General features: G+C 55.3%; 1 protein-coding gene across 1 annotated transcript; it reads right to left on the bottom strand.

Moving 5' to 3' along the window:
- Window positions 1-3480: 3480 nt before the first annotated feature.
- On the bottom strand, window positions 3481-8276 carry Mrpl4 (mitochondrial ribosomal protein L4). The gene is made up of 9 exons (XM_005405585.2): window positions 7953-8276; window positions 7802-7868; window positions 7576-7726; window positions 6555-6606; window positions 5567-5684; window positions 4832-4938; window positions 4648-4757; window positions 4502-4578; window positions 3481-3711 (listed from the first exon to the last, which is right to left on the bottom strand). The coding sequence occupies exons 1-9, from the start codon at window positions 8007-8009 to the stop codon at window positions 3566-3568; spliced, it is 885 nt and encodes a 294-aa protein (XP_005405642.1). The 5' UTR covers window positions 8010-8276; the 3' UTR covers window positions 3481-3565.
- Between the last annotated feature and the right edge of the window lie 3413 nt (window positions 8277-11689).

The raw sequence follows: 11689 nt of genomic DNA, 5'->3' as shown, positions 1-11689 counted from the left end.
TACATAGTGGGACCCTGTCTCAAAAAATCAAAACAAAAAGAAAAGAAAAAGCAATGAGCAAGACCAGAAAGCATCAAAGTGCAGGTGATACAAATGTCCTGGAGAGGAGCACACCAAGCAGCTGGCATGACAGGTGCAAAGGCCCGGTGGCAGGAGCCATGCAAGGAATGGCCAGAAGGCCCTTGTGGCTGCAGCCAGGTAAGTGGTGTAGAGAAATGGACAGAGGGGAGGCGTGAGGGCAGCTTGTCATTTGGGCCATGAGAGCCATAAAAGGTTCTGAGCAGAGGGGGACTCAGGTGCTCACAGGCGCCGGCCTACGGCTGCAGGAGGAGTTGCAGCCAGCAGCCCAGAGAGCCATGGTGGGGCCTGGGCAGAGACCCTGGATTCTCCCGGTGCTGGGCATGGGGGCGGAGCAGAGCTCAGGGCGGCTTCTCTGTCGGAAGATCCCATGGGAGTGACGGCTCCGTGTAGCCTCTTTCCCTGCGTCTTCCTGAGGAAAGCGGAAGCAGATGCCCAGCCCTCCCTGTGGCCTCCGAGAGGGGCCTGGCTTCCTCCGAGTGCCCAGGCAGTCTCCCACAGGCTGGGGAGGGGCACAGGCGGCCCAGAGCCTGCGGAGCCATAAGCGCTCAGAGCCCACCGTGGACCGTCAGACTCTGAGCTCCGGTGCGGCCACTGCTGTTCCTCAGCCCCAGGAGCTTTCCCCTCATTCCCAGCATGGCCCGCTTCTCCTTCCTTTCTTCTTATTCATTTATTTTCTCTGAGAACAAGGTCTCACTATGTAGCCCAACTGGTTGCCCACTCACAGCGATCCTCCCGCCTCGGCCTCCCAAGTGCTGGGATGACAGGTGTGCGCTACTATGCCAGGCTGTGTCTGCTCCTCCCCTCCTGTCCCAAGCTAAAAGCTTTCCTGAACCACCCGGCCATCCTGCTCTATCCTGGACCACGCCCGGGTCTCCCGGTCACTCGTCCTAACATTCTCACCCCATAAGCTCAGAAACGCGTTACTTGCGGAAAGGCTTCTGATTTCCAGTTCAGAAGGGTGAGGACCCAGTCGCTCCTGCAGCAGTGTCCAGCCCTGACAGGCTCTGTGTTAACCAACTGCGGACAGAAAATATTTTTTTAAAAATTGGGTTTGTTTTCAGTCAGCTGTTTCTCCACTGATCTCGAGGAGTCTGTGGTCCCGACTGAGCACGCAGACACTTTTCCTGGTCATTACTCCGTGAACACGGGACAGCAATGACTCTCATGGTATTTGCATTGTATGAGCTATGATAAGCCATCTACAGACAACTGAAAATCTATGAAAGGTTGTGCATGGCTTCTATGCAAATACTGAGGGGCCAGGGAGTACTAGGGTTTGAACCCAGTACCTCTGCACTCAGCTACATCCCCATCTTTTAAAAAAAAAATTTAAATTTTTTTTTGGTCTTTTTGAGACAGGGTCTTGCTATGCAGTTCAGGCTGGCCTTGAGCTCACTTTGTAGCCCAGGCCAGTCTCAAACTCACAATGATCCTCCTGCCTCAGCCTCCCGAGTGCTGGGATTACAGGCGTGCACCACCATGCCCAGCTTATCCTCAGCTTTTTATTGCTTTTATTTTTATGAGTTGGTATCTTACTAAGTCACCAAATTGCTCAGGCTGGGCTTGAACTTGTGATCCTCCTGCCTCAGCCTCCCAAGGGCTGGATGACAGGTATGTGCCACCATGCCCAGATTATTATTTTGAAATACTCTCCCTGTGATGCCCAGGCTGGCCCTAAACTCCTGGGCTCAAGCAACCCTCCTGCCTCAGCCTCACGAGTAGCCAGGACTCCAGGCGCACACTAGTGCATGTAGCCAATTCCCAGTGAGTCAAAAGGAGATGTGTCATAGCCTTCTCCACACTGCATCTGAGAGCTTCCATTGTGTGTGACAGGTTCTGACAACTTCTCTGCTGCCCTTCGTTCCCTCAAAGTTTTCATTTGTTTGGTTTTGGTTTCTTGAGAGAGTCTCACTCTGTAATCCAAGCTGGCCTCCAACTTGCAGCGATCCTCCTTCCTCAGCCTCCCTAGTGCTGGCATTACAGGTGTGTGAAGTTCTGATGTGATGCAGGCAGAAGCACATGCCTGCATCCAGCTGCAGCTGTCCGGGTGACAGAGGCTGAGTACTCTCGGGACAACAGGGGCTCTGCCTGGGTCTCAGTGTCCTCCCACAGGGCCATCCAGAGGCACAACAGCCCCGCAGATAACAGCTTGCCTAAGAAGCCTCAGCTGACCTCCCAACACTGATGGTTGATCCATTTTTTGAGACAGGGTCCCACTATGTATCCCAGGCCAGCCTCAAACTCTTGGTGCTCCTCCTGCCTCAACCTCCTCAGTGCTGGGATCACAGGCATGTGCCACCATGTCCGGTGCAGGAACACTATTTAAAACATTAATTCAAGCCAGGCATGGTGGTGCAGACCTGTAATCCCAATGCTTCAGAGGCTGAGGCAGGAGGATCGCCATGAGTTCAAGGCCAGCCCAAGCTACCAAGTTCAAGGCCATCCTGGACTGCACAGGGAGGCCCTGTTTAAAGAAACCAAAACATTCAAGTCCTGCTTGAGCCATCTAGTGAGACCTTGTCTCAATCAAACGAAACAAACAGGTTTAGGGACACAGCTCAGTGCAAACAGTCCTGGGTTAAATTCCCAGGACTGCCAAAAATAACTCAGCAGGGAAAGAACACGAGCTGGGGTTTTAGCGGGCATGGTGGCACATACCTACAATCCCAGCGCTCTGAGAGGCTGAGGCAGGAAGACTGCAAATCAGAGCCCAGCCTGGGCAACTAACCAAGGAGACCCTGTCTCAGAATAAAAATGGCTGGGAATATAGCTCCATGTGAGGCCCTGGGTTCAACCCCCACGAAAAATTGGGAATTTGGTGTCTCAGCGTGCAGCTCAATGGTAGTATCTGCCTAGCATGCATGAAGGCCCGGGTTGTCCCTACTATTACTGCAAACAACTGGGCCGCTGGCGTTGCGCCTTACAGCGGTGATTCGCCCACTCACGCGACTGCAGAGCCCTGGCTTTCTGACCTCTGCTTGGAGCAGTTGTGATGAACCCGCGGGCCTGTCAGTCGCATCTACTTGTGGAATTGAGCCTGAGCTTCAAGGCCGACGGCTGTGACAAGCAGGCCCACAAGCCTGTCAGGGACAAGAGGGCACCATGAAGGTGCTAGGAGACCCCATGCCTCTGCAAGCTTCAGGCTGGCCCTGAACTCATGACAGTCTTCCGCCTCAGCCTCCCCAGGGCTGGGATCACAGGCAGGCGCCACCATGCCAACTTGTGTTCCTACTCTTGTGTGAAACCAGATTTGGTTTTAGCCAGGCACAGTAGCACAGGCCTGTAATCCTACCACTTGGGAGGCTGAAGCAGGAGGGTCACCAGCCTGGGCTATAAAGTCAGTTCAAGGCCAGCCTGAGCCACACATTGAGACCCTGTCTCAAAATACACAAATACATGTAATTAATTAAAATAAACTTTATTTTAAACACAACCAGGGAGAGCCAGGTCGGGATCTCATCCGGGCTGAAGTCTGCGCCGCAGGTCAGGGGATGTCGCGGTAGGGCAGGCGGAAGGGGTAGAGCGGCGTGTAGCGCGAGTCCTGCCAGAGCAGCTTCTTCTCCAGGAAGGCGACGGTGGGCAGCGTGAGGACCAGGCCGTGGTGCTTGAGCATGCTGTGCACGTTCAGGCCTGGGGGGCAGGCTTGGGGTCAGCCTGTCCCGCCCTGCCACATTTGGAGCTGGTTCCCCTCAGGGGACCCCAAGATCTGGTACCAGTGGTGACCCAGCAGCCTGGCTTCAACCCCGCCTCTGCTGCCCCTAAGAGCCTGGCCAGCCGGGTGTGGTGGCCCACACCTCTTACCCCAGCACTCTTGGGAGGCTGAGGCAGGAGGATCGCTGAGCTGAGCTACATAGTGACACCCTGTCTCAAAAAACAAAAGAGCCTTCCAAGAGGCTGCCCTCAGCTCTGTGGGTTCTGCCCTGCACTTGGCTAGGACTCCTACCTCACATCGCAGTGGGGAAGACCCGCAACACGCGAATAAGTACTGTGGGAGGGGAAGAGGAGGGGACAGGCAGGGGCAGAGCCCTGGAGGAAGGTGGGAGGCAGGAGCAAGGCCAGGCTGACTCGGGTGCTCAAGGCGCCCTCTGGTGGCTGCAGCGGGAACGGACTTCGAGAGGCAGAGCACGCTGCTTTTGAGAAAAGCACCGTTAGGGAAGGCACAGGGTCTGGTCATGCAACCTGGCCTTTCACTGCTCAAGGCCATTCAGGACAAGCGACAGACACAGGGGTGTTGAGACTGGACTTTGCTATGTTGGCCCAGGCTGGGCTCAAACTTGGGGATCCTTCTGCCTCAGCCTCCCGAGTGTTGGGATTATAGCTGTGCGCCAAGCTGGGCTCAAACGCAGGCCTCCGGCCAGCCGGGTTCCGCCAGCTGGGCCCACACGCGTTCACTCTGGCGTGAGCCGGGCCCTCTGCTCACCCACGGCTGGGATCAGGTTGATGGTCTTGAGCCTGCTGGCGGCTTCCACGACGTTCTGCGGCATCTCCTCGTGTGTCCTGTGCCACAGGAGTGTGAGCCCCGCGGAGCCGCGCGTGACCCCCGCCCCGCCCCTCCCCGGCACTCACAGGTCCACGAGCAGCACGGAGTCGCCCCAGCGGCGGTAGCGGGCCAGCTCTGTCAGGTACTGGGGGTCTGCGGTGGGCATCTCCAGGGAGTCTACGATGTGCAGGTCGTCCTGGGGACACGAGCCCTGAGCCCCGGCGATGCCCCCCGCAGCCTCCCGGGACCTGGGCCGAGACGGCACCTTACCTGCGCCAGCTTCACCGTCAGCGCCACCTTGAGCCCCAGCACGCGCACCTTCATGGGCAGCATGTAGTAGTAGCTCGTGGGGCCCCGGGGGCCGTGTGCGATGCCCCCTGCGGGCACAGAGGCGGTGAGGCGTGCGGGTCGCGGCAGGGGAGGACCGTGCCTCAGTGACCGCTAACAAGCTGGGGAGCAGGACGTCAGGGAGGCAGAGAAAGGAGGCTGGCTAGGGCACAAGCTGGGGGCCCTGCCTTGCCCTCTCTAGGTCTGTTTCCCCAGCTGTTAACTCCGAGATCCGACAGCTCCTAACCCGCACGATACCAGGTCCTGGGGACGGAACCCAGGGCCTTCACACTCAGCTCCATCCCCAGCCTGTTTTTAAAACTTTATTTTGAGACAGGGTCTCCTTAAGTCACTAAATTGTTCAGGCTGGGCTTGAACTTGCGATCCTCCCGCCTCAGCCTCCTAAACAGCTGGGTTGACAGGTGTGCGCCCTAAGCCTACGTGGTTAAGGCTGCAGGGGAGGTCAAGGCTTCCAGGGCGGGGGCAGGGGGCACTGGGCACAAGCTGCTGTGGACTTAGCAGTTTGGAGTGTGCTTGTGGCCAGGCCAGACAGACAGGGCTCGACGGCTCGCAGAGGGCATCGAGGTGGCACCCAAAACCCTGTCTCCCACACAGCAGGCCAGATGTGTGCAGAAACAAGGAACACCCGGCGGTGAGCCCCCCGCCGCCCCCACTCACCGCCACGCCAGATCGGGGAGCGGATGCTGCCGTGCCGCGCCCGCCCGCTGCCTTTCTGCTGCCAGGGCTTCCGGCCGCCGCCCCGCACCTCAGCCCTGGTCTTGGTCTTCGCGTGGCTCTGTGGGCAAGGGGAGGCTCAGGCGCAGGAGGCGATGGCACCGTGGCCACTGGGGCCACAGGGACGGCGAGGCTGGGAAGACCAGGCTGGTGGCTTCACCGCCAGGGCCACGGGGGCCGGGGCTGGGACAGCAGGGAGCAGACTCTCTAGACTTCTGTGGTGGGGGCTCAAAGGCAGGGACTTGGAAAATGGATGCTGGTTTTGGTGGCACTCAGGGTCTTCACACTGAGCGACACTCCAGCCCTTTTATTGAGATAACGTATCACTAAGTTGCCCAGGCTGGGGTCCAATTCGCAATTCTCCTGCCTCAGCCTCCCAAAGTGCTAGAATTGGAGGTGTGCACTGCCCCCAGCCTAATCATGGATTCTTTCGTGTTCCCAGCATAAATTCCAAAGTTCTCATGATGGCTCCCACTGACTTCTGTGGCACAGGGGGCTCCTTCTGGTCCGGGCCACAGGGCTTTTGAATATCACGTGCTGTTCCCATTGTTGCCACCCAAGCCCCACTAATCCGCGCGGCTCCTACACGAGGCTCGGGGTCAATCGTCTCTCTAGGACAGCTGCCCGTCACTGCACGTTCACAGCCGCGGCTGCCTGATTCGCGTCTCCTCTACCACCCCATCGTGAACTCCAGGAGGTCAGGCCCCACGCCCGTCCTGCCGACGTCCAGTCCTCCCCAAGCACAGAGCTCAGTGGTGGGTGCTCAGGAGATGCCTGAAACTGACCCATCCACGCACGGATCCAGACGGAGGAGGAGGAGAGGAGGCCAGGCCAAGCACTCCAGAGAGAAACCGCTGCGGCTTCCTCAGCCTCCGGCCCCTGAGCCCCACAGGCAAACACCCCCCCCACCCCCGCCTCTGCCCACACTCACGATTCTCTTGAAGTTCTTCTGCCAGATGGCCACCTGGTGCAGGATGTCCAGCCTGGGGCGGAGCGGGGAGATGTGAGAAGCCACCTCCACTTCACACCCTCCCACACAGCCAGGCACAGAGGCCCACGCCTACAATCGCAGCACTCTGCCAGGCTGAGGCAGGAGGATCACAAATTGGGAGTCCCGCCTGAGCAACTTATTGCTATTTTGCCTCGAAATAAAAGATTAAAAAAAGAGGGTGGGAGTATAGCCCAGTGCAAAGGCTCAGGGTTCAACCCCAGTACCAAAAAACGAAAACAAAACCCTCATGCAGCTCCTCACCCACTGAAGGAAAATCCAGGCCCCGCCCCCAACCTCTGGAGCTCTATGTAATATGCTCTTTTCCAACCTCCGCTACCATCTCCTCCAGCCAAGCCGACCTCTCACAAGATGCAGCCCAGCCCCAGGGCCTTTGCACTTGCGATTCCCTTCCTGCTCCTTCAATCTTGTCCTGGCCAGTTCATTCTCAGCCACACAAACCCCTCTGAGAAGAGTCCCCTTGCTGAAGGGAAAGCCACCCCTCCCTCCTCGCACAGGACGCTGCTTCCTTCCTACCATTACGGACTCCCGTGTGAACTGCCTCTCCAGCCCTCTACTATTCTGCACGGTAGACTGCAGCCACATCTCGCCACTGAATGGCTAAAATATGGTGACAAAACTTCCATATATACCAGGTTAAACACATGATTGAAATTAGCCTCACGTGTTTCTTTCAGGTTTTTTTTTTTGGTCTTTTTGAGACAGGGTCTCGCTCTGCAGTTCAGGCTGGCCTTGAGCTCACTTTGTAGCCCAGGCTGGACTTCAATTTGCGGCGATCCTCCTGCCTCAGCCTCCCGCGTGCTGGGGTGACAGGCGTGCGCCGCCACCCCGGCTCCATCGTCCCCTTTGGCAGGGGGACACCCTGAGGCGCACGGGCAGGCGCACGCCGCTTCCCGAAGTCGTGCTGCCCTTCCTGCCCAGCGGCCGTCACAGCCGCGCTCACCGGGGCTCCGTGGCGAAGACGTCAGGGTGCAGCTCGGCCAGGCCCACGCGCGCCTGCTCGTAGCCCCGCAGGGACTCGACCCAGGCCTGCACCGGGCGCCGGTGCGCGGGGAGCGGGAGTTCGCAGCGGCGTAGCACAGGCTCCTGGACACCTGCAGCAACGGCGGGGTCAGGGGTCAGGGGTCAGGGGTCACTCCCCCGCTAGGCGCCCCCGGTGGGCTGCTCACCCGCGCTGCGCTCCGGCTCCGGCTCCTTCACCGGCCTCACTGCCTCCTCCGCCAGCGAGCTCAGGCCCTGCAAGCGGAGGCCGAGCGTGAGATACGACCCCGAGGGCGAAACCCTTTGTCCTCTGACCCTGTCCGCGGCGCTCGGCCTCACCCTGCAGCCCGAGGCCCGAAGCCAGGCCCGCGCTCCGGCCCGGACTAACTGCAGCATCGCCTCGCGGGTCCCCTCGCCGGGGAGGTCACGGCTCCCTCCGGACGCGCGCGGCGCCTCGCTATGACGTCACGCACGCGCCGCGCGCGCCTCGCTAGGGGATTCAGCGCGGGGAAGTGGGGGCGCGCTAGAGTGAGGACCGCTGGGTGAAGCCCCGTGCGCCCTTACGTCCGTCCCAGAACTAAGCCCCTGGCCCTGTGTGCTACTCCTGATTTAAGGACACTTGGGAACACCACCCTAAACGGACTCCCTCCAGCTGGTCTTATCTTCTCGCGTCCCGCCCCCAAGGAGAGGAACATGGAGTGCAGCCAATGAGACTTCTCTGGATCCAAAGCTCTCTCCAGAATTAGCCAATGAGCATTAAGTCCGGAGGAATGACCTGCCTGTAGCTGGGGAGTTCTGGGGCGGGTATCTAAGAGAATGCGGCCAATAACTTTGGACGTTAGCCCCGCCCCGAGCCCCGCCCCTTCGGCTTCAAAATTCGCGCGGGGGATTCGGCGTTCCACGTGAAGGTTCCCTAGTTTCCGCGAGCGTGGTTGCGCGGGGATGGTCTCCTGCTCCCCCTCCTCTCCCTTCCTCTCCCGTGCCTCCCGCCCCCTCATCCTCTGTATGAAGTTGGAGGGTCCTATGTATATTTGCTTGTGTTTTTAATGCTAATCTTGTCAAAATAACTGACAGGTACATGGGATATTACTGTATGCGGGACAGGTACATGCATATTACTGTATGCGGGACTACAGATAACTGACAGGTACATGCATATTACTGTATGCGGGACTATGCTGTTCTCAAGGTCCCCTTAACTGCTTCCTATAATTTTTATTTTTTGAGACAAGGTCTCGCTGTGCATTCCAGCCTGGCCTTGAACTTACTGCATAGCCTGGGCTGGCCTTGAATTCACAGCGATCCTCCTGCCTCAGCCTTCGAAACCGCCGGGATGACAGGCATGCGCCACCATGCCTGAGGTGGAATATTCATACAGTGCATTCAGCTGTCAAGTTATCTCCCTCCCCTACAGCATGATTTACTTAAATATCTATATTAAAGTATGGTCTCAAGGTAGACAACCTGAGAAGCTAGAGGCATTTATTTATAAAGGAATCTGGCCAGTGAATGTAATTCTCATTACTAGAGAACCATAAGAAGTTAACTTACCCCGTATATCAGGGCACACTGATTCAAAGATGTGCCTAGAGAAATTACAAAGATTTAGACCCAGTCACCGGGCTTAGTGGCACTTCCTACAGCTAGAGAGGCTGAGGAAGGAGGATCACTGTGAGTTCGAGGCTAGTCTGGGCTACATAGTGAGACCCTAACTCAAAAAACAAAAACAAAACCCCCCAAAGTATTTAGGTCACTTTAAAATTGACAGTTTCTCAGAGGCACACAATGGATAGTAATCATTTTAGATTCTGTTGATTGCATTCTTTTGATTAGGGAAATTAGAAATTATACAAGAAAAAAAATCCTATGGTTCATTCAAAGGCAGGGCCTCATCTCCCAAAGAAAACCTTTGGGATTGAGCCGGCCTGGTCGTTTGGCCCAGAGCCGCGCTCTGCTCTCCTGAAATCCCTCAGTAGGATCTGTGTCTCCACCCCCAGGCCACGTTCCTGTCCCCTGTCACAGCTGGGGCTCCCCAAGGACAGTAAAGTGGGGAGTCCACGGAGCCGGGTGGCTCTCCCGGAACCCTACTGCTGTGATCAAATGATTGGTTTTATTTGATTCTGCTGTGTGTTTCCCTCGACCTCCAGGGGGCGCCGCGAACCCGTGCCGGGCCAGGACAGCCAGACCGAGGTCAGCGCGGTCTGAACCGAACTTTGCTGTCAACCGCGTGCTGTCTGAACACACCCCGTTTCTCCATCTGGAAAATGGGAGAGGTTATGGGATTTTGATGACATGATAGAGGCAGAGCGGGACATGCTTGACACGAGGTGAAAACTCAATAAATAGCACTGATGATGATGATGATGATGATGATTGTAGATAGGGTCTCGATCTGTAGTTCAGGTTGGCCTTGAACTCACTAAGTGGCTCAGGCTGGCCTTGAACTCCTGGCGATCCTCCTGCCTCAGCCTCCACAGTGCTGGGATAACAGGCATGCACCACCACACCTGGCGATTATCTTTATTGAAGGATTTTGTCATCAAAGAGAAAAGACAGCTAAAACAAAGATAGGGTGAGCCCTGGAATAATTAAATTTTGTGCAACAGATGTGCACTTTAAAAAAAAACTTTGCATCTGATGTGTAATATTTGAACATTTTTATGAAAAACTAATAAAGATGTGCAATGAGGCTGGGGTTGTAGCTCAGTGGTAGAACAGTACAAGGCCTGGGGTTCCATTCCCAGTACTGTGGAAAGAAAGATAGAAGAAGACAAAGAATTTACAATATTTTTTTTTTGTTTTGTTTTTTTTTCTGGTACCAGGAATCAAACTCATGACCTTGCACTTGTCAGGCAGGCACTGTACTGCTGAGCTAAATCCTCAGCTCCCAATATTTCTTAGACTTATGTATTTATTTGATTTTTTGAGACAAGGTCTTACCACGTAGTTTGGGTTGACAGAGAATTCACCTTGTAGCCCAGGCTGTCCTCAAACTGGATCCTCCTGCCTCAGCCTCCCAAGTGCTGGGACTACAGGTGTGCACCACCATACTAAGTTCCCATTTACATATTTCTCTTACAGTGACCTCCACTTTCATCCATGCTGTTGCAAATAGCAGGATTTCACTCTTTTTTCTGCCTGCATAATATTCCATTCCTGACCATAGGCCACATTGTCCTTATCCATTCACCTGTCAATGGGCACTTCATTTGATTCTGTATCTCAGCTGTTGTGACTTGTGCTGCCAGAAATGTGTGAACGCAGAAATCTCTTTGACGTATTCATTTCCTTTGCATATAGCCCTGGTGTGAGATTGCCAGATCATATGGGAGTTCTATTTTTAGCTTTTTTGAGGAACCATCATACTATTTTCCATAATAACTGTATTGATTTGCATTTTCTCTGGGCATGAAAGTTCCCCTTTTTTTTGCATGCTGGACGCAGTTGTCATTTTTTATCTTTTTGCTTATACCCAGTCAAAGTGGGGTAAAACGGGCTCTTGTGGTTTGGATTTGCATGTCTCTGATAATTAGTGGGGCTCAGCATTTTTTTCATATACCTGTTGACCATTTGCTTTACCATTGTAAAAGTTTTTTACTTTTTTCTTGTGATACAGGGTCTCACTATGCAGTTGAGGCTGGCCTTGAACTCACCATGTGGCCTGGGCGGGCCTCAAACTCCTGGCAACCCTCCTGCCTCAGCCTCCTGAGTGCTGGGATCATAGGTGTACACCACCATGCTGGCTGCTGGATAAATTCTTTTTTTCTTTTTTTACTTTTGTCTTTTTGAGACAGGGTCTCACTATGAAGTTCAGACTGGCCTTGAGCTCCTTTACTTTGTAGCCCAGGCTGGTCTCGAACTCTCAACAATCCTTTTGCCTCAGTCTCCGGAGGGCTGGGATTACAGGTGTGTGCTACCACGCCCAGTTTAAATTCTTGAGTGAATTTCTTTATTCATCCTTCTATTGCAGGACCCTGGGTCTCAAAGTCTCTATAGTTCTCTTTTTTTTTGTATCAGGAATCAAACTCAGGATCTTGCGCTTGCCAGGCAGGCGCTGGTGCCACTGAGCTATATCC

Source organism: Chinchilla lanigera, unplaced genomic scaffold (genome assembly GCF_000276665.1).
Source record: "Chinchilla lanigera isolate Chin_1 unplaced genomic scaffold, ChiLan1.0 scaffold00094, whole genome shotgun sequence".
In the NCBI taxonomy this organism is placed as follows: domain Eukaryota; kingdom Metazoa; phylum Chordata; class Mammalia; order Rodentia; family Chinchillidae; genus Chinchilla; species Chinchilla lanigera.
The sequence above is the reverse complement of the archived record's forward strand: the minus strand, read 5'-3'. Positions and strand labels throughout refer to the sequence as shown.